General features: G+C 43.9%; 2 protein-coding genes across 6 annotated transcripts; both read left to right on the top strand.

Moving 5' to 3' along the window:
• Positions 1-1,851: 1,851 nt before the first annotated feature.
• Positions 1,852-16,168, top strand: LOC130553605 (solute carrier family 12 member 6-like). The gene is made up of 24 exons (XM_057332707.1): positions 1,852-2,106; positions 5,507-5,595; positions 5,788-5,916; positions 6,246-6,392; positions 6,647-6,701; positions 6,922-7,052; positions 7,237-7,475; positions 8,093-8,376; positions 8,460-8,621; positions 8,739-8,837; positions 8,952-9,009; positions 9,089-9,263; positions 9,481-9,599; positions 10,558-10,656; positions 10,805-10,924; positions 11,147-11,251; positions 11,327-11,495; positions 11,986-12,181; positions 12,613-12,782; positions 12,856-12,987; positions 13,065-13,172; positions 13,610-13,830; positions 14,555-14,688; positions 14,971-16,168. The coding sequence occupies exons 3-24, from the start codon at positions 5,794-5,796 to the stop codon at positions 15,060-15,062; spliced, it is 3,138 nt and encodes a 1,045-aa protein (XP_057188690.1). The 5' UTR covers positions 1,852-2,106; positions 5,507-5,595; positions 5,788-5,793; the 3' UTR covers positions 15,063-16,168.
• Positions 16,169-17,940: 1,772 nt separating this feature from the next.
• On the top strand, positions 17,941-26,688 carry tox4b (TOX high mobility group box family member 4 b). Of its 5 annotated transcripts, none has more exons than XM_057334309.1 (9): positions 17,941-18,094; positions 19,297-19,365; positions 19,447-19,710; positions 19,820-20,080; positions 20,226-20,540; positions 20,624-20,704; positions 21,867-22,478; positions 22,615-22,769; positions 24,699-26,688. In XM_057334309.1, exons 1-9 carry the CDS (start codon positions 18,089-18,091, stop codon positions 24,754-24,756), a joined length of 1,821 nt encoding a protein of 606 aa, XP_057190292.1. In that variant the 5' UTR covers positions 17,941-18,088; the 3' UTR covers positions 24,757-26,688. The 5 variants fall into 5 exon arrangements, with proteins under 5 accessions (XP_057190292.1, XP_057190216.1, XP_057190055.1 ...); XM_057334233.1 differs by lacking the exon at positions 17,941-18,094 and adding an exon at positions 18,101-19,165 and having other exon boundaries at positions 20,229-20,540; positions 21,870-22,478; XM_057334072.1 differs by lacking the exon at positions 17,941-18,094 and adding an exon at positions 18,101-19,165 and having other exon boundaries at positions 20,229-20,540.
• The last annotated feature ends 726 nt before the right edge of the window (positions 26,689-27,414 follow it).

Here is a 27,414-nt window from a genome sequence, read left to right as displayed (position 1 = left end):
AATGTGTTTTTCTTTTCAGCGTACCACGAACCTTCATGTAAAGTAAAATGTCTTGTTTTGGGTCTTTGAATTATTAAAGATGGTAAAAAAGATAAATAAAACGTGTGTTTCATGAAGGTTTTCCTGAAAATTCTGAACTACAAAAACAGGGAACTAGATTTCCCACAATGCACGTGGCCTAGCGCACGCTGTGACGTGACGGAACGCGGCTGTCGGGTGTGCGTATTCCTCCGCAGACAGTTAAACGTTTTGATTTGGTTCGATACCGGAGCAGACAAACGTGCCGAACGGTCAAACCGGCAACCAGAGGACCAGGAACCGCAGTCTGGAGGTAAAAACACTCCTGAACTCATGAAAATCTGACGATGACGGCGATCGCGTGTAAACGAGGAGGCTGGTTTATACTGGTTTACATAAACGCGCGCGCGTTTATTCACTGACAAACATCTGCATGTGCGCTGAGGCGACCCGGTTTATAGTTTATTGGCAAATGTGGCCCATTTGGCTCGTTACCCAGTGTGCGTGTGTGTGGTTATAATTGGCTTAATGGAGACACTCAGGTGTGTATTTGTGTGTTTGACAGAAAAGGTGCGTTGGACTTTGACGCTTCGCAGCTCGATCGACGTGTGACATCGAAATATCGCGAGAGCACTCCCAAAGCACATAGTTCTCGCGATGCTTCAAAGTAATAGTGCGATCGGGCTGCGCAGCTCCGCGTGAACTCGAGCACGCTTCAAAGTGTCGCAGGATGATCTTGTGCAAAATACACTACAGTCATGATATTATGCGGCTTTGTACATTTTACGATACTGAATAATGACCATATTCACGCGCTGTGGTACTTTTATAACACTGTGTGGTATAAGAAGCTCGTGAGCCGGTTAGCCAAGCATCGTTTAAGGGATTGTGATCTCAAAACCGTTTGATCGGTCTAACTAGACAACATTTCTGGTCACTATAGTCACCGACCTAGTCTGAAGGATGTTTATCATCAGTATCTAGAGATCAAGTTAGTGTTCCTCCACAGATCTGGGTCTCTTTACACTTTATCTGCCTGTATGTGTTTAGGAAGTGACGTGATTGACAGCTGTCAGAGAGTGGAATGATCGCCTGTCTGTCAGTCAGTTCGCAGGTGTTATCTGTTTCTTTTGCTCCAGTGTACATGTTGTGTTTGATGAAGCTCTCTCTTGTTCAGGGCTGGATGAAGTAGTAGTTGGTCTCTAAACCATCTTGACCAGTGGGTCCTTCAGCCGGTCACTGGTGTAAACTGGTTTATAACCAGCTAGAACCATGTAAACCAGTCACCAATAGAAGCCTGATATTTTTAAATGTTTGTTCTGTGTGCGAATTTTTCTGTGTTTTGTCTTTTCTGCTTAAGATTGTTGCATATGTCATTGACCACAGTCTGTGTCCGTCAGGGTTGTTTCGTTTAGAATAACAGTAGAAGGAACGTCTATTTCACATGAGTCCGATGGTTTCATTACGGGCAGACGAAGGAAATGTCCTGTTCTGCCAAAGCCTTTGCTGACTAGACAGAAACCAGGTTCATGACACGCAAGATGGTATACGTAACTCTTTTTGAGGAACATTTGCTGTATAATTTGTCAAACTTGTGCCAAAAACCAACTCCAAGAGTTCACAGCTACCTCTACACAAGTTCATCAGCAACAACTTGCACTAAATTTCATTGAATCTTGACGATTTATGTCAACCGTTAATTCATTAATCACAGATTCATTTGAACCCTTTCCAGCTTCACTCTGCCGTCTCCATGGCGACGTGCCGGCAGCATCCTCGCCGCCTCGCATCCTCAGCTGATTGTTGACAGGTCATCGCCTCGGGATCCTTGAAGCTTCACGCTGGCGGAACCCCAGCAGCAGCCTGCGGCGCAGGAGGCCACGGCATCGTCCGTGCGCTTCACCGTAACGCCCATCAAAGCCGAGGATCTCCCAGACACGTCGCCGGACGTCAGCTCGAGCTCCAGCGGCAGGGTTCGATTCGGCTCCAGGGAGAGTGTGTATCGGAGCGAGGCGTACAGCGAAGCGTCCGGAGGGTTCACCACATCCGCAGGGGCCGACACGCCGGACCGCAGCAGCACGGAACGCGGTGAGTTTTCATGGTGCTGTTTTAATCTTGTTTTTTTTCTGATCTCAGCCGACACACACACACACAAAGTGGAACATCATAATGTAAAACAGGAAGTTCCTCGCAGTAGTCGCAGCATTCTGACACACACACACATTCACACAATTATTTGGAACGTAATTCTTGCCTGTATGTGGATGTATGTTGTGTGTGTGGGGGGGGCAATGAATCACCCTCAAAATACGAGTGTAGGGAGACAAAGAGAGAGTTTGTAACTGTTTATAAAATGTTAATAGGTGTGGTGGTTTGAGGTTTGTGTGTCCCAGGAAGTTGGCCCTTGTGTGTTTGTGTTGAGGAAGTGAAATTGTGTGTGTTCGGGGTGTTACTGGTGGTCATGTGACACTAGGGCTATCATCAGCTTTTCTCTACACCACGGCCAAATGAATTCACGAAAACAATATTATTACAGTACCATCAAAATTTATGTAGGAAATAACAACGCAATGTAACAATTTATTTTTAAGTTGTGTTTTGCTTTCATTTTTACCATATCTTTATGAAGTTTAACATGCTGAAAAGTTCAAGACTTAGTCACCCGTCATCGCTTCATCCCACCTTCCCTGTGCTACAGACATTTCTAGAACTTTCTGACAGTGACAATTGGAAATTAATTGTCAAAATATGTGAAAATTTGTACAGTTTTTGTTTATTTGCAATATGCCGATATATCGTAATAACTAATATGCTCAAAATGTACTTGAGCTAAATATACACGAAAACATAGATGCTACAAGAAAATAAATATTTCCTCAATAATTAGCGCCGCACAATTGTACAAGAACTATAAAAACGTCAGGCGAAACAACCATTTGTTACACTGTAATGGCCAATGAATCACCCTCAAAATACGAGTGTAGGGAGTAGACATGTGCCGGTATCAAATTTCCATGCTGCGATTAATTGATTAAGGTTTCGTTTAAGGTTTCGTCGCGGTAAGCGGTATCATCGCAGTATTCAATTCTATGAGAAATGCAGGTTGAAAATATAAACCAACTTCAGTGTTTTCCTCTTGATAACAACTTTATTTTAAATAATAAAGAGAACCTCAAACATTTAAATATAAATAAAACAACACACAGTAATGATGTATAAAGTGAGTTTATTCAAACAGAATAAAGTGCAAACCGCAAAAGAACAACTTTTGTTAACTGCTTTTAAATATACTTATGTCTGTACAATGCTAGTACTACAATTCATGTTATTATTATTATTATTGTTTGAATGCCAAGCCAGTGTGTTAACTATTATAGCAAGCTAAACATTTATAAACAGCAAATTCACTCGCACTTTGAGACAGTGTATGACTTTATTGCGTTCCATCAACGTATAATTAAAATAATTATTCTGCCACACTGTCAAATTTCATTACTCGGCTTACTTTTAACCCAAAATATTTCCAAACCTCAGACTTCACCCTTTTAGAAGGGGGATAAACCGTCGGCAGCGCTCCTCCTTCCGACATGCTTCCTCTCCGTGTGGTACTGTTTACATCAGAGTGCGCACGCGTCTTTTGCTCAGCAGAACACACACACACACACACACACACACACAGGCTTTGGTTGACTATCCCCGTGGGGACAGTCCATAGGCGTAATGTTTTTATACTGTACAAACTGTATATTCTATCCCCTATCCCTAACCCTATCCCTAAACCTAAAGATCATAGAACACTTTTTGCATTTTTAGATTTGTAAAAAATATTGTTTTGTACAATTTATAAGCTTTTGTGCCCATGAGGACCTCAATTTTGGTCCCCACGGTGACATGAGTCCCCATGTGTTGGTGTGTATTCATGTTTAGGTCCCCACCGGGATATACAAACATGAACACACACACACACACACACACATAAGCATCTCCACATGGGGAACGGGATAGTTTAGATCAGAGTGCGCATTCCTACGCAGCATACACGCAGTGTACTTTTATCCAAAAAATAAAGAAATACGCATTCTAAAAATCAAAATGCTGATCTATAGATTTTCACGGTATTTGAAAGTGCCCGCGATAACAACATCACACGAATCCATTACCGCGGTTAATCGCATTACCAAATATCGGCACGTGTAGTAGGGAGACAAAGAGGGAGTTTGTAACTGTTTGTAAAAGGGATGTAAAAGTGCCAAACACAATATCAATAATCACAGTTCTTATAGGTCCCATTCCCTGTGATTCCACTTTTCAACCTTTAGTTTGTGTGTAGTGTTGCTGTTAGAGCATAAATAATACCTGCAAAATGATAAAGCTCAAAGTTCAGTGCCAAGCGAGATATTGTCTTTAACAGAATTCACATTTCAAGGACTACAGAGAACGGCTGGAATCGGACTACAGCCCTTCACTTCCCAGGTATTCAGTTTCTGAAAAACCTCCGCCCAAAGGAATACGCCAACAAAGAGAAGAGGAAGAGCCGCTGGAGTAGTGTTTGGTTCTCAGAGATTGTAATCATTTGACTGAGCTACGCGCTAAACTACTTTCACTTTCATCACAGTCCTACAGCTGGTCATGAGAGTTCAGTGACACACATTCTCAGAGAACCAACGCTCAAATAACAGCTTCATGACTTTAACATCGGCTGTGAAAGCTGTTCTGTGTAACACACTGATATTGTGTGTGTGTGCGCATACCTCTAAAACACTTCTATGAAGCGTCCTGCCTGCAAATGTCTCCTGGTCCATCTGCTTGTTTTATTATCCAACCCGGGTCCGATATAAAAGGCAAAACTAACGCTAAACTAAGGCTCAAACTAGCGGTTTGATGCCAATCGGTCCGGTGTCACATCCCTCGCCATAGTAGAAAACAGGGGTGAAACATGGGAGTCCTCGCCATAGTAGGAAAAACAATCACGATCTCTAACAAAGATAGACGTTTGCACATGCACTAGCAGACCTCCGTTACACTTCGATGGATCCGCATGTGTTTAACTGATGAAGTGAAGTTGACGCCATTGTTACTGTTTATTGCTAAAAGACAAAGTTTATGAATACACGACACCGACCAATCACAAGAAGCAGAAGCTCACTGATATGGTGTGGGTGGGACATCTTCAGACACGCTCTCTAAGTGAAGAACCAATCACGACAGACTGGGTCAGCTTTACCAATCAGAGCGTTCCGGAAGGAGGGACTTCATAGAAACCGGAAGAAATCCAATGGTTTTGTGAGAAGAGGGACAGCGGTGAACAATAGACTATGAACAGATATGTGAAATATAAAGCGTTTTTGAAACTATAAACATGAACATCCACTGTTAAACCCCCAGAAAACGTCATTAACAGCAAAGAATGGCTCCTTTAATGTCACAATTATTGTCAATAATGATATGTTGTGACACAGTTGTGAAAACTCTTGTGTTTGTGTATCAGGTGACGTGAAGCTTTCCAGCGTTTACATCAATAACTCTCACGCTGCGGATGATGATGATTTCTACGACAGGAATCTCGCTCTCTTTGAGGTTTGCTCTTACACTTCTTGAATGTTTCTCGTCTGAATCTCACATATCAGCCCGACAGAGAAAGAACAAATGTGATGATCTTCATGTTCCCAATGCACACCATCATCTCTCTTTATCTTGTGACGTATGAAGGTGAAACATCAGCTGTATGAGAATGATTTCATGAACAGCCGTGTCTCTCTCTCTCTGTAGGAAGAGATGGACACTCGTCCCAAAGTGTCATCTCTGCTCAGTCGTCTGGCGAACTACACAAACCTCACGCAGGGCGCCAGAGAGCACGAGGAGGCAGAGAACATTGGCGAGAAACGCAAGGCCAGCAAGGTGACACGCACACACAATGTCAGCTATTACAGTAACACACTGTGACACACAAACATGAGTTGTGTCCAGAAGGTCCGTGAGATGTCAGGTGTGGTCTTCCTTCAGCGACTGTAGCCATCTGAACGTACTCTTTACAAAAAGGCAATCCCAGAATGCATTGCCACAATGTTGCCGTGTTGATTAAAAACAAACTTGTATGTAAATGTAATTATCAGTGTGTGAAGCCATCACAACTCATTCACATTCCTCTGAGAGTCGCACGAGGTCACACTTCAGCGTGGAGGTGCGAGTGCGTGTGTTTTTGAAGGGTGGCTTGTGTTTGCTGTCAGTCTCCTCAGATGGGCACCTTTATGGGCGTCTACCTGCCCTGCCTGCAGAACATCTTTGGAGTGATTCTCTTCCTCAGGCTGACGTGGGTCGTGGGTACAGCAGGAGTCCTGCAGGCGCTGTGCATCGTCTTCATGTGCTGCTGTTGTGTGAGTCACATCTGTTTGTTGAGGAAAGCCTTCACGAGACACGAGCCAATACAACACACTGGGCTCATGGCGCAATACAATGGTACCATCACCATATTGAAAGAAATGTAAAACGTGAAATTGAAATGGCAGATTTCAAAGTTTTTTGTTGCACATAGAGCTTGCTAGAAGATGACGTTAAGCTTTCTGTATGTGTAAACCAATCAAACGTCATGGTTTGTTAAAGTACTCAGCGCATGTTTGTGTGTGAACAGACGATGCTGACAGCGATCTCTATGAGTGCCATAGCTACTAACGGAGTTGTGCCAGGTAACGCTTCACTCTCTACTTTCTCTTTTCTGATCACTTCACAACTGCTGTCACATCCTGGAGAACTGTGGCTTTGTGTTTAGTTTATGACATGTGATATTTGAAGAACGCAGTTCTGTCCCAAACCCAAGAAGTTTAGCAAGAGTGGTTCTGCTGTAGTCATGGTAACATAGTGAGTGACTAACACTTTCTCTCTCTCTCTCTGTCTCCCGTCCTCCAGCGGGGGGGTCGTATTTTATGATCTCCCGTTCTCTGGGTCCGGAGTTTGGGGGGGCTGTGGGCTCATGTTTCTATTTGGGTACGACCTTCGCTGGGTCCATGTACATCCTCGGTGCCATCGAGATTTTACTGGTGCGAGTAACTTCATCTTCATCACCGTCATCTCCATCAGATTTCCTCTGTTAAAGCTCATGTCAGAGACTGAACAATGTTTACATTTGCTTTACACAACAATAGAACACATCAAACGTTTGTGCATATTTCATTTAAAGAAAGACAATTAGCTTAAGCGCACTTTTACCTTTGCTCTTTATAGTTGTACATCGCTCCTGGGGCCGCCATCTTTGATTCTAACGGTCAAGACGGCGGGGCGGCCATGTTGAATAACATGCGCATCTACGGTTCCATCTTCTTAGTGTTGATGTCGCTGCTGGTGTTCGTGGGAGTCAAATACGTCAACAAGCTGGCGTCCGTTTTTCTGGCGTGCGTTATTATTTCCATTCTGTCCATCTACACTGGAGCGCTGGTGTCCGCCTTCAAGCCACCGGATTTCCCGTGAGTAGTTTATTCCACGTTCACTTTGACGAGCAGTTTCTGAGCTGCGTGGACACATTTCCTGTGAAAACAGGAAGTTAAGAGCTCATCATTTTCTGTTTCCATTAGTCTCGAAGGTTTTACGATGATACGCGTATTGTTGATTTTCAACATGAATTAAAGTCGGCATGAAATTGAAAAGGATGGTTCTGATGGTTTTACAAAGCGGTGAAGTATTTGTGATAAATGATTTATCCGTGCACATCATTATTTTTTACAAATTCATTTGCACTTGTCATCTTTAAACAAACACGTTAAGCTCCTCCCCCTCTGGAAATGACCTCACTTCACTTCTGGTCACGAGGGCGGGGCTGCAATGACTGACAGATCTTTAGCCTTTTAACGACCCAATCAGTCGTCGGTTGGTCAAATCAAGTCCCGCCCTACATGTTTTCCTCATTTCAGAAGTCGTTTCTCTCTATATACTGTATACAGTATATATATGTGTGTGTGACGATACGGAAACAAAGACAATCGCTACTTCTGTTTCATGCCGACTTTTAGATGATACGTGTTTCAGTTTTACCAGCTGTATTTCCGTCTCTTACACGAATGTGTGACGTATGCTTCACTTGCAGTGTTTGTATGTTGGGGGAACGAAGCATCTCTCAGCTCAAACTGAACAAAAGCCCGTGTGCTAAAACGCAGCGAATTCCGACGGTGCCTGTTAACATGTCCTCCAGCGACACGTTCAACATCAGCGAGGCTCCGCCCATTACCCCGTCGGTGGAGAAGACGACGGAGCTCTGGTCGCAGTTCTGTACGGGCTGGGAGTTCAACGCCACGTGCGATGAGTATTTTGTCCATAATAACTTCACACAGATACAGGGAATCCCTGGACTGGCTAGCGGCAGGATGGCAGGTAAACACATTCTGCACAGGCGCAAGCGCGACAGCTGCGTTCAGACGTGACTTGACTGGTGTTTGCTCTGTCCGTGTGTTCAGAGAACATCTGGAGTTCGTACTCCAGTAAAGGTGACGTCACAGAGCGTGCCTCTCATCCCAGCACCCACGGTCCTGCGGAGTCCAGTAGGCATCCGTACGTGTTTGCTGACATCACCACCTCCTTCACGCTGTTGGTGGGAATATTCTTTCCTTCCGTGACTGGTAATCCTCACTTTCTGTCCTTTGTGTTGATCAGTGATGTGTTGGAGGTACTACGAAGGAGCGAAGTCAATCACGAGTCGTTATTTGATCGGATTGTGTTTTGTTTCCGTGCGTCAGGAATCATGGCCGGCTCGAACAGGTCCGGAGATCTGAAGGACGCTCAGCGGTCTATTCCCATCGGGACCATTCTGGCCATCCTCACCACGTCTGTCGTCTGTATCCTTACACACTGCTTCTCCAAAGCATCTGTGAGCTTCTCTGTCTGTTTACATTGAGTCATTCAGCAGTGTTTGATGTGCGATGGCGTTTCCTGAATGCGAGCTTCATCAGATCTCAGCTGTGTGGTGTTGTTTGGAGCCTGCGTGGAGGGGGTCGTGCTCCGGGACAAGTGAGTCTCGTCCTTCCGTTAGTTCTGTTCTTTCCTGTCGAGGTCTGACGTTTTCTCGCTCTGTGATTGTGTCTGTCAGGTTTGGCGACTCCGTGAAAGGAAATCTTGTGGTGGGCACGCTGTCATGGCCGTCGCCGTGGGTCATCGTCATCGGTTCTTTCTTCTCGACGTGCGGCGCTGGGCTTCAGTCGCTGACAGGAGCTCCTCGACTGCTGCAGGCCATCGCTAAAGACAACATCATTCCCTTCCTGCGGGTGAGAGCGCGCAATCAACTTCCAGTTAGCGTTTGGGATCTGTCAGCAGCCGTGTCGCTCAGACAGCTGTTACTCTTCTTCAGAAGATCAAAATCTTTTATTGGAATAAAAACAGAAAGAGAAAGACAAGGAAAAGAAACGTATTAATGGTGTAGGTGTCCTGTGTCTGTTTTAAATGCGGTGGTGTGGGTTTATTGTGATGTGTTTGTCGCTGCAGGTGTTTGGTCACGCTAAGGCGAATGGAGAACCCACATGGGCTCTGTTACTCACCGCTGTACTGGCTGAACTGGGAATCCTCATCGCTTCACTGGATCTGGTTGCTCCGATACTCTCAATGTAAGTGTGTGTGTGCGATGTCTGTATTGTGATGTTCGCTCATAATGTCTGTGTTGAATACAGTTTCTGTTACCTGACTGATTGAAAAGACTTCCTGTGCTTGATATTTTCATCCCTAAACCGAAAGTTCGGTCATCGCCCTCAAGTTGTTCCAAATCTGTATAAATGTCATTGATTGTTCTGTTGAACACAAAGAAAGATATCTGAGAAAGTGTTAGCCGTTTTCAGTTCTGGGACATCGTTCACTACCGTAGTAGAAAAAATGATTGTACTTATTTTTGATTTTGTTCTGTTTAACGCAAACTGAGATATTTTGAAGAATTGAGGAAAAGAAAACAGATCAAGGGCACTTTTGACTACCATTTTAATCTGACCTACTGTGCTAGTCAATGATGTCCCAGAAAAGTCAGTTGCTAACATTCTTCCAAATATCTTTCTTTGTGTTCAGCGTAACAAATCAATTTATACATGATTGGAACAACAGAATTGTCACATTTTTAAGTGAACTATCGCCTTAAAACTCATCCTTGCTCATCAAAATCACATTTTTAAGGATTTGTTCTTGTGAAAAGGGTTTCTTAATGACTGAAAATAGGTTGACTGTAGCTCTGCACCCTTGCTTCATTTAGCATTCACAGATTCATGAATATGCACATTTTTCACGGCCTCCACTTAGTCACACCAGCTTGGACTACATAATCCGTGCTGATGTAATTGTAACAACAAGCTCGCGACGTAAAAACGAAAGGTTTTTAAGATCGTCTTTGGTAATCTGACTGACTGATGGATGTGCACATGATTAAAACATCACACACACACAACATGACAAATTCTCATCTGCAGTCTGTGTGTTGCTTACGACACGGCTGGTGTGACATTATAAACATGAATCAAGTACTCACTGAGTGATGAAGTCTGTGTGTTGTCACTCATCCTCAGTGTTTCTCTCTGGCTGTAGGTTTTTCTTGATGTGTTACCTGTTTGTGAATTTGGCTTGTGCTCTCCAGACGCTCCTCAGAACTCCAAACTGGAGACCTCGATTTTCATATTACCACTGGTAAAACACAAACACGTTTGCCACTATCATAGAAAGTTCTACATTGAATTAACCCATATCTCTTCTGCTGTGAAGTATTGAAATGACTGTAATTTCTCTAAAACCTCTGGGTATGTCTGATGATGATGTCATTTCCTTTCGCTCTCAGGACGTTGTCATTTCTAGGAATGACCATCTGCCTGGCTCTCATGTTCATATCGTCATGGTACTACGCTATCGTTGCCATGCTGATCGCCGGAATGATCTACAAGTACATCGAGTATCACGGGTATGTTGCCATGGGTCCCTGAACACAGATTTGAGCTCGTGTGTGCGCTCTGAGGTTATTCATACGAGTGATTAAACATCTCGCACGTTTAGTGCTCATCCTGCAACATTCTGACCGATGAAACCTCAGATAAGGGATTTGGGACACTATCGTTTATTTCTGAATTCTTGGCTAGATATACAGGTATATGTTGTCCTAAAGGGCTTTGTGTGTGTGTTTCAGAGCAGAGAAGGAGTGGGGCGACGGCATCAGGGGTCTCTCTCTCAGCGCAGCTAGATTCGCTCTGCTGAGACTGGAGGAAGGACCACCACACACCAAGAACTGGAGGTACACAAACGCACACAGACAGACAACACGTTGAGCTCCAGGAATGTCACGCGTTACGCTCCGCTCTTCTCACAGGCCTCAGCTGTTGGTTCTGCTGAAGTTGGATGAAGACGCTCACGTCAAATCTCCACGTTTACTGACGTTTGCCTCTCAGCTGAAAGCAGGAAAAGGTTTAACCATCGTGGGAACGGTCATAACGGGAAACTTTCTTCAGACGTACGGCGAGTCTCTCGCAGCTGAGCAGGTCTCTTGTTCCGCACACACAGTCATCAAGTCATGGCAGCTTTTCATGACATATACTGTACGTAGACGTATATCCAGAGTGACTGATGTTTCACTGATCACAGAGCAAAAAACGACAGCCACGATAGATAGTTGCATGAGTATAAGCTCAGTGTTGTCCCTCCTCATGTCTCTGCATCGTGTCTGTGTTATCCTCGGCTTCTGCTTTTACAGCGAGAGCAGAAGTCACAAGAGAGATTTGAAAGAATGTCAGTAACCGAGCAGATCTCGTCCCCCATTGACAGCCATAGTAGGGAAAAGAAATACTATGGGAGTCAATGGGGCACGAGATCTGCTCGGTTACTGACATCAAAAAGCTAATCACTGGAACCCAAAGTCCAATGATAAATAAATGGAGGGAGGGCCAGATCTCCTCTGACGTGTCCCAGCTGCACTCGGTGACTTATACTGTCGATGTAAAGAACGTACCGTGTCTCTCTGCGTGTCTGTAGACTCTGAAGCATCTGATGGAGAAAGAGCGCGTGAAGGGTTTCGTACAGTGTATCGTGGCACAGAAGCCTCGCGAGGGCATCAGTCACATGATTCAGTCCAGTGGTCTGGGCGGCATGCGGCACAACACTGTGGTTATGGGCTGGCCTCTCGCCTGGAGGCAGAGCGAAGATCCACAGAGCTGGAAAACCTTCATCAGTGAGTTTCTGCGGTTATCAACTATTTCATCATTCCACTCAACATTATTATGAGTTTATCATTCAAATCTCCATTAGACTCCAGATGCGTCATTGTCATTTATTTATATATACTGTTCTCACTCTTCTTTTGTTTTGAAGTGTATTCGTATGTAATAAGGAATCTGGGTTTGGTTTCACATGAAATGATAAGGTACTATTAGTCATGACACTCACAGGAGAACATTTTCTTCCAGAACAAAGTTTCTTGATGTCGTCTGTTACCGAAAGACTGCACAGATTGTGTTCGTTATCTTATGACGACATCATCGTGCGTCTGATGTCACGAAGCAGCATAACTTCAGATCCAGCCGTCTAGTTTGAGGTTTTCAGATACGTTGTGTTGCTCACAGGTTGTTTTTGTTTTGCCCGCTCCGTGTTTCTTCTCTCCAGACATGGTACGAGTCACCACCACCGCTCATTTGGCTCTGCTCGTGCCGAAAAACATCTCTCTGTTTCCAAGCAACAGCGAGGTGTGGACGGAGGGCTACATCGACGTGTGGTGGATCGTTCACGACGGCGGCATGCTCATGCTCCTGCCCTTTCTGCTCAGACAACACAAGGTGTGCCTTAAAGATCCGTCTCACTCTCCTGCTGTCGGTCGTGTCGCTGTGCTAATGATGCTGTCTGTGTCAGGTGTGGCGCAAGTGCGGTATGCGTATCTTCACCGTGGCACAAATGGAGGACAACTCCATTCAGATGAAGAAGGACCTGGCCACCTTCCTCTATCATCTGCGTATAGAAGCTGAGGTGGAGGTGGTGGAGATGGTAAACATCCGATTCAATGCACGCACACGTACTTTTGAGCGTCAGATCATGTGACATGTGACCGTCGATCTCTGCAGCATAACAGCGATATCAGCGCCTACACGTACGAGAGAACGCTGATGATGGAGCAGAGATCTCAAATGCTTCGCCAGATGCGTCTGTCCAAATCAGATCGTGAGAAAGAGGTGAGTGACGTGATGTTGATATAACGGTGAATGCTCTGAACTTCAGGACCTCATGTGTCTTTTTATCTCGACTTTAAAGCGAGTTCGCTGGAGTTTTGACGACGTGAGTCCAAGCGTTCATTCATTCGTTCGTTCTAGCTTCTGGAACGTCCAGCGCTGTTGTCCTGTTATAGAGAGAGAGCTTGTGTATTTGTGTATAGTGAGTATTTTTGTCTGCATTGTTTCTGAAACCCCAGGTTTAGATGCTAGCGGTCTGTAGCATGTGTATAAACTGCAGCAGAGAACGCCTTTACATTCTGCTCAACTAGATTCTCCAAAGCTGTACACGTCTGAGCCGAACACTTTCTTCACACCAAGACTCACAAAGATGAGGGGCAGATTCAGATGTGCTGTGATTAGCTGGAGTTTTCGTGAAGGTTTTGTGTTTGTGTGTGTAGGCGCAGCTGGTTAAAGACAGGAACTCTATGCTGCGTCTGACAAGCATCGGCTCAGATGATGACGACGACACAGACGCTGCCGAGAAGAGCGTGGATAACAAGCGCGTTCACATGACCTGGACGAAAGACAAAGCCCTTCAGATGCTGAGCAACACTCAAACCAACACGGCTTCATGCTGCAGCACGCCGGAGGGCTTCAGAGACATGCTGAACATACGACCGTGAGTTGCACCACTTAAGTGCGCTTTTTACTTCTGCGTCAGACCTACGCCGTAGCCCTCAATGCGATGCGGACCGCAAGCGCTGTGATTGGTCTGCTCGAAACCCCTCCCTTCCGAGGGGTCAAAAAACTCTGCTCGAAACCCCTCCCTTCCGAGGGGTCAAAAAACCCCGCGATAGCGTCGGTTTTATTCATATACACATAAAAAATGGACTGTTTACTTGCCACTATCACTGCTAAATGCGTCTCAAACAGCGTACACAACAAACCGCTTCTTCTTCGGCTCTTGTCTTGGTTACACAAGCAACACGCCTGTGGACACGGACACCTACTGGCCATGGCCTGTCAAGGCGGACAATGACGCACAAGTATAAACAAATAATGGCACGTTGGTCTGACGCAGAAGTAAAAATCCGCCTTTACACAGCAAAATAATCATTTCATACATTCAACTAGTGCTTACAAAAATGTACAAAACAAGTTTGATTTTTTTCAGTTTCGTTAGTTACTATTTAGTTTTGTTGTGTAATGGAATCTACCATTGTTGGATTTCGAGTAAAGTCTAACCCTTATTTATTCAAGCTATTAAAGTGAATGATGTGAAAAGCTCAGTTTAATCACGAGACACTGTCAGATTGATTTAACACACGACGTCAGTATGAACACAAGTTTGATGGTCTCGGTCAGTTCCGAATGGGATTTATTGTGTGATTTGTGTGTTTCAGAGATCATTCTAATGTACGCCGCATGCACACAGCTGTAAAACTCAATGAGGTTATTGTCAATAAATCCCATGATGCTCGGCTGGTCCTCCTCAACATGCCCGGACCTCCTAAGAACCCGGATGGAGATGAGAACTGTATCCTTTGACATTGACTTGATTTAAAGACGTCCTGAATATACTTCTCATGTTAAACGTTCCCCTGCTGTCTCAATTGAAATAATATTACATCAGTCTTCAAATGATCTAATAAAGAAACGGAGACTTATTTTATTTAGTGCCTGACAATGTCTGACATGCTCATATAAAGAAAGTTACATATATTCTCATTCTTAAGTAGTTTCTGATGTGAAAGAGTTTCATGAGTAAACTGAGGATTTATGTGAAAGGACTGTATTTCTTGACTCGGAGGTCTCACAGACATGGAGTTTCTGGAGGTCTTAACTGAGGGGCTGGAGCGCGTCCTGTTGGTCAGGGGTGGAGGAAGTGAGGTCATCACCATCTACTCCTGAGTGAGACGTAAATCCGCTGAGATGAGCGAGTATTACAAAATGAAGAGTGGCCAACTACACTTTTTTATTTTGGTTTTGGTTCAAATTTGTTTTTATTATCATTGACTCAAGAGAATTTCGTCCACACTGTTCTGCTTTGATTTTAGTCTGACCAAAAACAGTGTTTGATTTTCCATATTTGGCAATGTGTGTGTCTGTTCGTGTACGAGCACTTACATTCTCGTGTGTCGTGAAGGCAGAAGTGTGATAAACTTGACCAGTGGATCACAGTGCAGTAGAGAGAGAGAGAGAGAGTTCCACAGACTGACTCAGGGTTTAAGCTTAATGCGGGACGGTGTGTGTGTGTGTGTGTGCGTGTGTGTGTGTGTGTGTGCGTGTGTGTGTGTGTGTGTGTGTGTGTGTGTGTGTGTGTCTTCAGGAGAGTTCTGTTTATGGTTGAGCAACGTGTTAGAGGATTAGTTCACCCAACATGTTTATCATTTACTTGACCTCACACCACTCCAGAATGAAACTTTTCTTTCACATGACATGAACAGTCAAGAAATGAATATTGGAGTGACGTGAGGATGAGAAAACGGTTTTAGTTTTAGTGGGAACTGTTTCTTTAAATGATGTTGGCGTTGTGTACGCGATCCCTCTTGTTTCATATGTTCTGCATGGAGAATTTGGATTGAGAATCAACATTTTAGACAATGCAGTAGCAATAGCTGTTTGACATTCAGCCTGTGTAAGACCAATAATTGAACCATTCATCGCTCGGATGTTTTTAAATGTACACACAGGTTTTCATTGGTTTTCTCATCTGAAACACTGCTTTGCATATCCTCAATTCCTCAAATGATTGTAGTTTTGAGCTTTGCCTTATTTGTGCGAGTTTGAGTTCTCAGATGTAGTGGAGGATATTTATATTATCCTTTTATTTTTTACTTTTTCAATGATTGCTTGTATGTCTATGTGCAGTGATTGCTGCTCATTTTGTAAAAACAAATGGTTTTTTTTGTTGGAAATCCCAAGTGTCATCTGCTGTTTCTATCACAAATAAAACGAACGAAGAGAAATCTCGTTTAACAATCTGTCTGGAAAACAGTTTAACAGGACAACCACAATGAGTCAAATAGCACCTAATCGTTTCTATGCAAAAATAACAGAAGATTAGTTTCAAAGCAAATGACAGAAACATTGGCTAATAAATGTGGTTTAAAATATCACAAAAATGTATATAAATATTATGTTTCATATTTAAGATTTAGAACATTTAGGCCCGGTTTCACAGACAAGGCTTAAGGCTAGTCCTAGACTAAAATGAACGTGTGACCTGTCTTAACTCAATATAACTCACCCAGAAATATCTTAAAATATCTCAGTGCCATTGTTTTGTCTCCAGATGCACACCAGTAATTTATCCTTCAGGTATTTTTATAAAAGCGACATAAATAACTTAATTCAACTAAGGCATAGTCCTGGACTCCTGGCTTAAGCTAAACCGTGTCTGTGAAACCGGGGCTTAAAGGTAAAATTCACGAAATACTGAGTCAACAATTGAAGACTTTATTTGAAAAAACAAAACAGATACCTCCATATTTCTCGTTTTATTGTGTTAGTTAGCTGTATCTATTTTTTTAGTTTTTATTACCTAACTGCAGTTTGCTTGATATTACTATTTATAAAACGGTCAGTTCTGGTCCTTGATTCTGATTGGCTGAGCGGAGTTCTAAGCCGTTATAAAATACCTCAATATATAACGGCTGACCGCACCACATAGCCTAAATATCATTTTATTTACTTTATTTTATGAAACCTTGCTAAGCATATGGAATAACCGTTTTATAAAAGCAATAAGCCCCGCGAAGCAGTGGGTTACAGTGCATTTTATAACAGCTACAGGGGTTTTCATGACTCCGCTTCGCGTCGTGCCACAACGCCCTTAGCTGTTATAAAATGCACTGTAACCCACTGCTTCGCGGGGCTTATTGCTTTAATATAAGCACAATAAAACAATTGCAAAGGAACTCTTCAGTTATTAACGAAGACAATAAGCCAAATCACGGCTTCACAAGTGTAACTTAATAATATCACTTGTTCATTTTCAATGTCTAACTTTTAATATTATAAGGAGTTTTAAACTAGTGATGTTAGCTGTGACACCAAAGCTCCGATGCTTGTGTCAAAAAATGAAGCGATTTTGCGATTTTCAGTGAAGCTTAGTATCGATGCTTGATTCGTTCTATCAAAACCACGTGACCAATGACGTCCGAAGCTTCGTTTCACAGGAATGACTGCTTCGTACTTTGATTTAAAAAAAGGTTTGAAAATTCGCGACACAGGCCACGCCCTCATGGGTTTCTACAGCTACAGATTTACTGTAATCGTATGCATGTGCATGTGTATGTTTGTGTGCATGCACCTGCATTTATTTACTTCCTCTGTTCATGAATTTGACTTGTTTACAAACAGGAAAAATGTCCACATCCACAATACAAAATGCTATGTTTATTGTTACCAAGTATGCGAAACAGATTGTTGTCATGTACTTAATATACTGATTTATTAATTTACTAGTCTACCCATGCATTCGTTCATTCATTTATTAAATCATTATTGATTCTAAAATTAATGCGTCGGTCCATTGTGAAACATTTTGCACACAGCGCATTCCAACACTTTCACCAGCAGAGGTCATAGTCGAGCTCTGATTCAAAAAGCTTCAAGTAATGAACCTTTCTCCGATACAATTTTGTTGAAAGCTTCAGTGGTTCAGAAAGCTTCACTTCGCCATCTGTTCCTCCGTTCACATGAAAATGTGACCTTTCCAATATGGCGGCGACGCTAGCACACGATTCAGCGGCCGATGCGTCACCGGCGACTTTCGTAAGGGGCGGGGCGCGCCGTTGCGTCACTGCCGCTCATCTACGCCACCCGGAAGTTCGGGTGCCATGATTGGTTAGATGTTTGATTTTATTCCGCGAGAATCGCTTTGATCGGACACATACATACAGAGAGAAGAGTCGTGTGGTTTACAGGGCGGTATGGAGGTAAGAAGACGCCGTTGGCAGTAGAACTGGTTAATGTGTGTAGAACCCCCCATACACACACCCCAGTGAAACTCAAAAATCTCCCAATTTAAGAATCTACTTACAGTCCCAACGCACGCCTGTCACTTTAAATGACCAAACACGTCTGATTTCATAGATGCAGAACCACTGAACTAATGTAACGTCGATGCACAGGTCGGCCGTGTCATCTGCATTTAAGTTAAAAGATGACTTACTGATACAATGAAAGACTTTATATTGATATATATGTATACTGACCGATAACTTCATTTACATAAAGGGAATAAACACGCCATGGTTTTTAAATGACGACAACACAAGTGTTTACTATGTCGTCGTCATATGGGCTACTTAAAAATTCTTCTCAAAGGGCCTCGGGTCGTACCATTATGGCGTGTGGCGGGGGTTCCGAAGTGTTTCGAGTTAATAAAACATTCGTGTCTGTACCGGTTTGATCGTGTTTGTGGCATTGAGACATTTTTGTGGCAGTTTTCTTTCCCGTGTCTAACACAAACCACTCGTGAAATATGAGATCGATCAGATTCTTGAGCTCCCCTCAACGCGTTGTCCTGAAGTCCAGCATCCACAGATCCGAGCTCCGTGCGGACCGGTCGCCAGACCAGACCAGACCAGACAGAAACGCGACTCACGTTTTCGACGCTCTTTCAGTTGTCTTCACAAGAACGTCTAGCTGCGTAGTGTTTTGTCTGTGAACGCATGGCGCATTTCCCACGTGCTGTCGTTCAGATCGATGTAGATCGGAGCCGCTGTGATCAGACGGGACTGGGTTGGTTTTCACGTCGTCTTTGCGCAGTATGTATTTTTGGAAGCGTTGTTAAGGTGAAGTGCGAGTGTCTGATCGCTACCGCAGTGCGCGTCAGGTCGGATCTAGAGGAGCGTCTGACAGATGACGTGTAGCTCTTCAGTTCACAATCACAGCTCTGCAATCTTCTGTCGTTCGTGATGGATCTGAATTTTTACGCGGATTTATCGGACGGAACGGGGCGGTCCGATGAGCCGGAGTTTCTGGATGCTCAGGCGTTTCAGAAGGTGACAGGAACACTAAAGCGTCAGATATGTGAACCCTGCACACAATGACAGCATCGGATGATAATGTATATGTGCACGTGTGAGTGAAGGTTGTGTAGCACCTCATGTGATTGTGTGTTTGTGTCGATCAGTTCCCGGGAGGCGGTGAGAACTACCTGACCATCAGCGGAGAGGGACATCACTTTCTGTCATCAGCGGAGGTAACACACACACACACACACACACACACTGTTCGTGGCATGACTTGAATGTGCTCATAACAGCTGTGGATGTCCCTGTAGCCCTTTCACACGCCCAACCTGGGCGATGAGGAGTTTGAGATCCCGCCCATATCTCTGGACCCCGACTCTACGCTGGGCGTCTCTCACTTCGGAGAGCTGGGTGATGCTGGTCCATCGTCCGGCGTGCCCGGGAACGCCGTGGTCGGCGGGAACGATCCTTCTTTCGCCTCTATGTTTGTGAACGCGCCCTCGCAGGGCCTGGAGCATCTTGGTCTGATGAGTCAGCAGGGGGCCGGACCCATGCTCGGATCCACGCTGGGAATGGTAGCACTTCAGTCGGACTCGATATACAAGGACATCTGACCCACGCAATGTTTGATTTGGCTTTTTCTAACAGGTCGCTGTGGTTTTTACCTGCGTTCTCTCTCCGCAGGATCTCGGCCATCCCATTGGTTCGCAGTTCAGTAGCTCTTCGCCGATGACCATTGACGTCTCGCTGGGTGACATGAACCACGGCCTATTGGGGCACAACCAACTGACCACCATCGACCAATCAGAACTCAGCGCTCAGCTCGGGTTGAGTCTGGGTGGCGGTGCCATCCTGCCACGCCCACAGTCACCTGACCAGCCGCTGTCCGACGCCGGCTCGCCGTCCGATTCGCTGCAGGACGATGACATGGACGATTTCAGACAAGTGGGTGTCGTTTCGTTTCACTTCGGTTCTGTTGTTGTCTCGATGTGTACGATTGGTGGTTAGTTGGCCACGCCCCTTAAATGTGTCGTTTCCTCTGTAAACGTGTGATGGCTCCTCTCCTCTGTTTCCCCCCCGTCTGGCTCAGAAGAGCGTGCTGGTGGATTCACCCGTCTCTCTCTCCGTGTCCTCGGGCGTGGTCTCTCTCTCGCCCTCTCTGCCGGATCCGCCCGTGGCTCCGGCGTCCTCCGGCGCTCCTGTGAGGAAAGGTGTGGGAGGAGGCGGGAAAAAGGGCAAGAAGAAGAAAGACCCGAACGAGCCGCAGAAGCCCGTGTCGGCCTACGCCCTGTTCTTCAGAGACACGCAGGCCGCCATCAAGGGTCAGAATCCGAACGCTACGTTCGGAGAGGTGTCGAAGATCGTCGCCTCCATGTGGGATAGTTTGGGGGAGGAGCAGAAACAGGTAGACGCACCCCTGATGAAGAACAACTTACACCGGATGGGATGCCATTGATGTCTTGACTTTGTTTGTTTGAACTTCTTCAGGTGTACAAGAGGAAGACCGAAGCCGCCAAGAAGGAATATCTGAAAGCACTGGCTGCTTATGAGGCCGGTCAGCTGTCACAGGTCAGTGCTGCTCGTGCACGTGTGTGAGGTCAGACAGACACCTGAAGTGCATTCTGGGACAGTTTACATCATGTGTCACAGCTAGTGCTTGATTGATATGCCTGTGTGGATGCAGGAAACATCGTCATAGCGACTAATCGCATCCAGAATAAAAGTTTGTCTTTACCTAGTATATGTCTGTCTCTGTATTTATAAACACAAAGCCATACATGCATATATTTCCTAAATGTACACATGTATGTGTTTATATATACAAAATAAATACATACCGGTCAGACGTTTAGGATCGCTTGAAAAAAATGTTTCTTGTGATCTTAAAAGTCTGTTTATGTGAAGGTGTGTTTCAATGTCGAAATCACTTTTGTAGACAAAATATAATTGTGCCTGTCAACATATTCATTTATTTGATCAGAACACCTCTCTTTTTTTTATTCAAAAATATCTTTTTGAAATGGATGATTTGGACCAAATGATAAATGAAAAGCAGTCAATACGAGTCCAGGTGGAAGCATCCGGGTATTTCTCGCCTACTGTTTTATGCATACTGAGGTTAGTGACTCATACTTATTTTCGCCTACTATACTGTATACGTTGTATGGAAGTAGGCGATTTCAGACGCACGGATAGAGTTCATTTATTTAGTCACAACATAACTCCCGCAGCTACATTTGTGTGATTTCATGGTTTTGATATTATTCTAAACGGTGAAAAAATATGACTAAAGAGTGATCCTAAGCTTTAGACCGCTAGTGTATATTATGTGTAAATAAACTTTTATTCTGGATGCCCATCAGATGTACATTAGTGAATAGCAACTGTGTAAATAATTATCTGGAGGATTTTATTTGGACTGTTAAGTTTATTTCGTTTTATTTATTTAAAAAAGCCTTGCTCTTGCCGTGATCACAGCCATAGATGAAAGGAAAGAACAAAGGCATGGTTTAAGGTTTGGAACTCTTCGTTTAATGTGACTTGTGCACAAGTGAAACAGAATATCTAACACGAACAATGTAAGTGAGAGGTGATTTTATTAATCAAGGGTAATGATGTTGTGTGTATGACATCATCACTCGAGATGAGCACATGAATTATAAATATGAATTATTTGTTATAAATATGAACTGGTCTCGGTATGAGCTGATGTCATTGCTTTTGTTTACAGCAGGCAACTATTGAAGTGCTAGATGCTGCACCTCCGTCCCCTCCCGCAGCCCCCGAACCCACGCTGACCCCCACCCCGATACGCTCGTCTCGCATCCCACAGTTTGCCCCGGACAACAACACCATCACCAACATCTGCACGTCCAACATCATCATAGACCTGCCGCAGGTCACCACACGCTCGCGCACGGGGGCGCACAAACCCGCAGCGACGTCCTCTGCCGCGCCCGCCCCGCCCATCGTTAGCAAAATAGTCGTTCCCAAACAGCAGGCGCAGTCCTCGCCTCCGACTGCTCGCCAACCTCCCCCCCTCCAACAGATGCAGAACACCCCCCCACCCCCTCGTCTCCAGCAGATGTTACATTCCCCGGCCCCGCCCCCTCTCCAGGCTAAACCGCGCGGGGGTGCCGGCACGGGACAAGTCACCGCAGCGGCGCCGCCACCACCTCCTCTGAAAATCAAGATAGTCCCCGCCCCCGTGCAGACGGATGTGAGCACACCCATCATAGTGACGACTCCTGATGCCACACCGACCGCAGCGGAGGAGCTGCGGTCCACCGCCATCGTGGCGGCTTTGTCACCGTCGGCAACGGAGGAGGCGGCCGAAGAGGGGGTGAGTGCAAAAGTTGTCAACACATGTGTGTTCAGAACTACTTCAGAAAATTCATTTTTTACTCATTTGCTGGATGAATATGATGAAGAGTTATTGGTGAGGTCATGTGACGTGCATGCGCGTGTTTGTTTTTCAGATGGAGGTGGAGTTGAATGTTTCTCCGGGTCCAGACGCGACTCCGTCAGACGCTCCCAGTGTGTGCATCCGTGCCGGCTGTAACAACCCCCCCATCCACAGTAAAGACTGGGACAGAGAGTACTGCAGTAATGAGTGTGTGGCCACGCACTGCAGGTACACACACACACTAAGAGTGTAAATAAATCCAAATCATCATGAACCAGATTTTTAGCTCATTTTACATAGTTAAGTGATAGACTTGTTGCGATAGTCGGTGTCACCGGCGATACACAGTGTCCACCCGCCTACCAATTACATCACTTGTCCACCGCTGCACCGAACCCCACCATCATTTAGAATTTTTATAGTAATAAATCACTTAGTTTCGTTAAAGACCACACTACAATTGCGCGTCTGCTGTATTGAGCGCAAGCGGAACGGGAGCACGAGTCAGATCGTATTCATCATGTGAGGAGAGGGAAGTGAGCTGACTGACAAGACCGTGGCGGAGGCTTTTCTGTCAAAGAACATGGAATAGAACCTTCCCATTTATATATTTTTTTCTTTTCATATTTCTCTCTCGTCTGTTTCTTATTTATGTCATTGTTATTTTTTGCAGTTTTGTGTGTTTTTATTGGCCACATCTTCGACCACCCCCTGGTGTCACCGGTACTACCAGTGTTTTACACGTCTATTAAAGAGTCAATATTTTGTGATTTTTAAGGTCCTACTTTGGTTTATGGAGTGTCCAACAACAAGCTTACGTACATACACGCTGTAAAAACACTTTCCTTTTCTAATAATAGGCCGTTATTGTTACCTCACTTCTTGACTGACTCTCAAATCATTTGTTCGGCGATTCATCTGTCTGATCCCCTCCTTTCTGTCAGCCTACTCTGATCTGATTGGTCAGATGGTCTAGTCTGCTGTGATTGGCAGTGTCGCAAATGGAACGTAGGCGGGCTATAGGGCTGAACGATTAATTGCATTTGTTTGTGCATAATTATGGGGATGTACAGTTTGATGCGACCCTGCTCGGAGCTGATCAGTACCATCTGATCAGCTTGCTTGTAGTCAATGTGTCTCATGTACAGCTGCTTTGTAACAATGAAAAATTGTAAAAGCGCTATATAAAAATAAAAAATAAAGTTGAGTTGAGTACCATCTGAAAAGCATTAAAATGCATGGAAATGCGCGGCACGTGGCTTTCTCCCTTTCCCCAAAGTGCTCGGGACGGAAGATTGCTCTCTCGTGGTGACTGGCTGCGAGTGAAGAGAAGGAGTTGCATCTGATTCGAGTCGCAACTGCGTCGCTCTATTTCAGCGTGCTTGCCGCGCGTCTGTATTTGAACCATGAGCCACGGCTGAAGAGCGCGTTGCACCACATGCACGCCACGACTGCGCCTGTCTTCTTCTTCAGAAGATAAGTTGCTTCAAAAAAGAATCGCATATTAAATCGCAATATTGGTAAAAATATTGGCATTACATGGATTGAAGCAAATCTGACCCGGAACTGAAATTAGAACGACGGACGACATGTTCGCATGATTCAGAGTCGACTCCTTTTTTCTCAAGCCAGTAACTTTGTTATTCGTTCACGTTCGGCTTCACAACTCGGCAGACTGCTGACATTCACACACAGCAACATCACACACCGCATGACATGTCATTTTAAGGACATTGTGATAGTTACTCTTTAACCGGTGGAAAATGTCATCACCGTCACATCCCTATTGAAGGAAACAATAGAAAACATGCATGAAGTAAATAGAGTCCATTCTGATTTCATCTCGACTCAAAACATCAAAATGTCAATATTAAAAGCATTGAGGTGTTTTGTGGCTGTTTATGAGTTCCCAGTGCACGCTGTATTTCCAGGAAAAAAGACGTCATTCTTCATAAAAATATTCATTCTTCTTTAGCTGATGTCACAGATTTTTCGACCACCTCAAACAGAGACACTCGTCACACATCACACTCAAATCCTTTCTGCATACGTAAATGAACTGGTTGAATATTCTGTATCGGAGTCAAACAGGATGGAGTTTTTCTGCCGCGCGTCCATCTTTTGCTCATATCAGCGTGTGTTTGTCTTCATCTGCAGGGATGTGTTCATGGCCTGGTGTGCCATCAGAGGACAAAACTCAACCACTGTGACATAAACACGTGACAGACAGACGTGAGATGTGAGTGATGTATCAGAACCACACCGTAACCTGGAGTGAAACTACATCAACTTCAGCTGGACTAACGTCAGGTTTATGACATCACGACGTCATCTGAAACACTGTCGAGCGGAAACCGACGCAACGCACAGGCTTATACTGAGAAAGGCAAACGGGGATTTCCATGCGAGTTTACGCTGAAAAACATTTGAAATGTTCATGTTTTATAATGACGTAAATTGTGTATGTGATCTGCAGTGTCGGTGTGTTTCACTGGAACATTTAAAGGTACACAAACATCAATGCATGACACGTGCATTACAACTAGGGCTGGGTGATATACCTCCAATTGAATATTTCCGGATCTGTCTCCGTTTCCATGATGCTACATTGTTCGTTCTTGTCGGCGATTCATCTATCATGGACTCCCGTGGCTCTTTTCACACCTGTGTGAGAGGTGGAGTAAAATAGACTATTGGCGTCGTCTTTGGCACATTGATATTTTTACAATTATTTCAAAATCAATTCATGATATTCTAGCATTTAATGTCTTCAGCACATCATCTAATATTTGATATATTGCCCAGTCTTAATTACAACAGACTCAAGAGCAGAAGCAAGCGCGCGTGTGTGCACTAGATGCCGCATTCAAGCACTCCAGGCACGTAGACGTGTCCGCCATCTTGGAACAGTCCACTGACGTCACTCACAGTTGACTCGAATGCCCTATCGCTGCGCAGCCATGGCTGTGAAAACCACAGAGATTTAAATTCCCCCAAAATGGAGTAACCTTTCGTTGTTATCGTGTGTTAGTGTAGCAGGTATAATGTTTGAGTTTACACAACAAAAAATATGTTTTCATAATCATACAGACAGCTTGAGCTTGAGTGTTAACGGACCGGTTCCAATATGGCGGACAACCTACATATAGCGGCCCATAGAAATGGATGCTAATTCTAATTTATGTTTCTAATTTATATCTATGCGTGCGTGCGTGAGTGCGTGAGTGAGTGAGTGAGTGTTAAATTAACTAATAATAGAAAGACTGTTTCAACAGAAAAATATCATTTTCGTGTTTGATTTGTTATATTTTAGTTGAATTAAGGGTGTGATCAGGGCTTCCAGAAATGAATCATGGTGACTATAGTTTCTGAACAAATACTTTTACAAAAATGTCAAGTTTCTGACACTGTACGTGTGAATTGATTTGACTGTAGTAACACTAACTGTACAAATTATTATATTTTAAAATCTAGGGAACTGTGGTTACCAAGGTTATTTTTAAGGTGTTTTATTATCTTGCAAAAGCGTTACGTTGAAATACAACTTATTCCAAAAATACTGTTGACGCTGTGGCATGTGAATAACTGGAAACAGATTTTATACTGGTTTAAAAAACATACTTTGATTAACTGCCTGTTAATATATGATATTATGTATATTTGCTTTTCCATTTTTTTCCTCATTTCGCGTTATTTTTGGAAACTATGCGTTTTGTTATTATTAAGATGAGCTGAGATGTGTGAGATGAGTGAAAAATACAAACACAAACCAACAAACAAATGTAAATGGGTGTCTTCTGTGTCCTTCATTGGTGAAAACAATACAAGTAATGATGGAACTCTTTACTGTGTATATGAAAAGTTTGGTTCCAAAATGAGATAACTGTTTTTTATGATGTTATGATGGTTTTATTGTGTATTAGTTAGCTGTAATCTTTGAGTTATTATAGCTTAAATCGAAACAGACCAACTGAAGGTTTGGTTGATATTAATTGGAATGCACAATAAAAACGTGTGATTTTTGAGTTATCTCATTTTGGAATGTTAGTTAGTTTTTTTCTTGAATCATGCAGAATAGCTTTGGTCTTAACCTCACTCCTTGCTATATTAGCAAATGTGCACATTTTGATGAGTAACAGAATAAATGCAACAAAAAAAGCTGGAGTTCTGTCTTCATTCTCCATACATATATTTTTAAGTTTGACTTAATAATGCATGATGACTGACCCGAAAAACAGTCAACCCTGTTACCTGTGTAAAACACACAGCTTTAGATCAACTGTAATGAGACGGCATGTTCTATAGATGAGTGCAGTGCTGTGCACCTCAACCATTCTGACTTTTGACCCCTTGTCCACAACATTTGTCAACATTCCTTTATTTTAAAGGCGCAGTTCTTGAAAATCAGCGGCCACTAGCGTTGTATTATAGTGTTGCAACGAATCTCTGAGTCATTTGCCCACCCCTCCCTTTCGAATGACGAACGACGGTGGCTGCAACAGTAAAAAAAGATGTCGTCTACTGAGACAGCGGATAGCAGTGATACAAGCAGGTAAGGCAATATATTAACGTCATTAATCATTTAATATGTATTCTATTGCGAAAGTTACTGTTACAATTCTATAATTAGATATATTTCTTGCGTGCTATCTAGTACACGCTGAGAGTAGTGAAGTAACTAAAGTTAGCTAATCGTAAATAGCAACGCTGTTCAAAGCGTTTGATCTGACAGCGACATAGGCAGTTAGGTGTAAGTTAGTAGACGTTTGTCTCCCCCTTTGTAAAGTCAGGAACAACCGGAGTACGTACCGCAGGGACGGAAAAACATGATTATTCAGAGGTTATATGGCCATTTGTATAAAATGCTAACGTT

Source organism: Triplophysa rosa, linkage group LG1 (assembly GCF_024868665.1).
Source record: "Triplophysa rosa linkage group LG1, Trosa_1v2, whole genome shotgun sequence".
In the NCBI taxonomy this organism is placed as follows: Eukaryota; Metazoa; Chordata; class Actinopteri; order Cypriniformes; family Nemacheilidae; genus Triplophysa; species Triplophysa rosa.
This window is presented reverse-complemented; position numbering and strand designations above follow the sequence as displayed.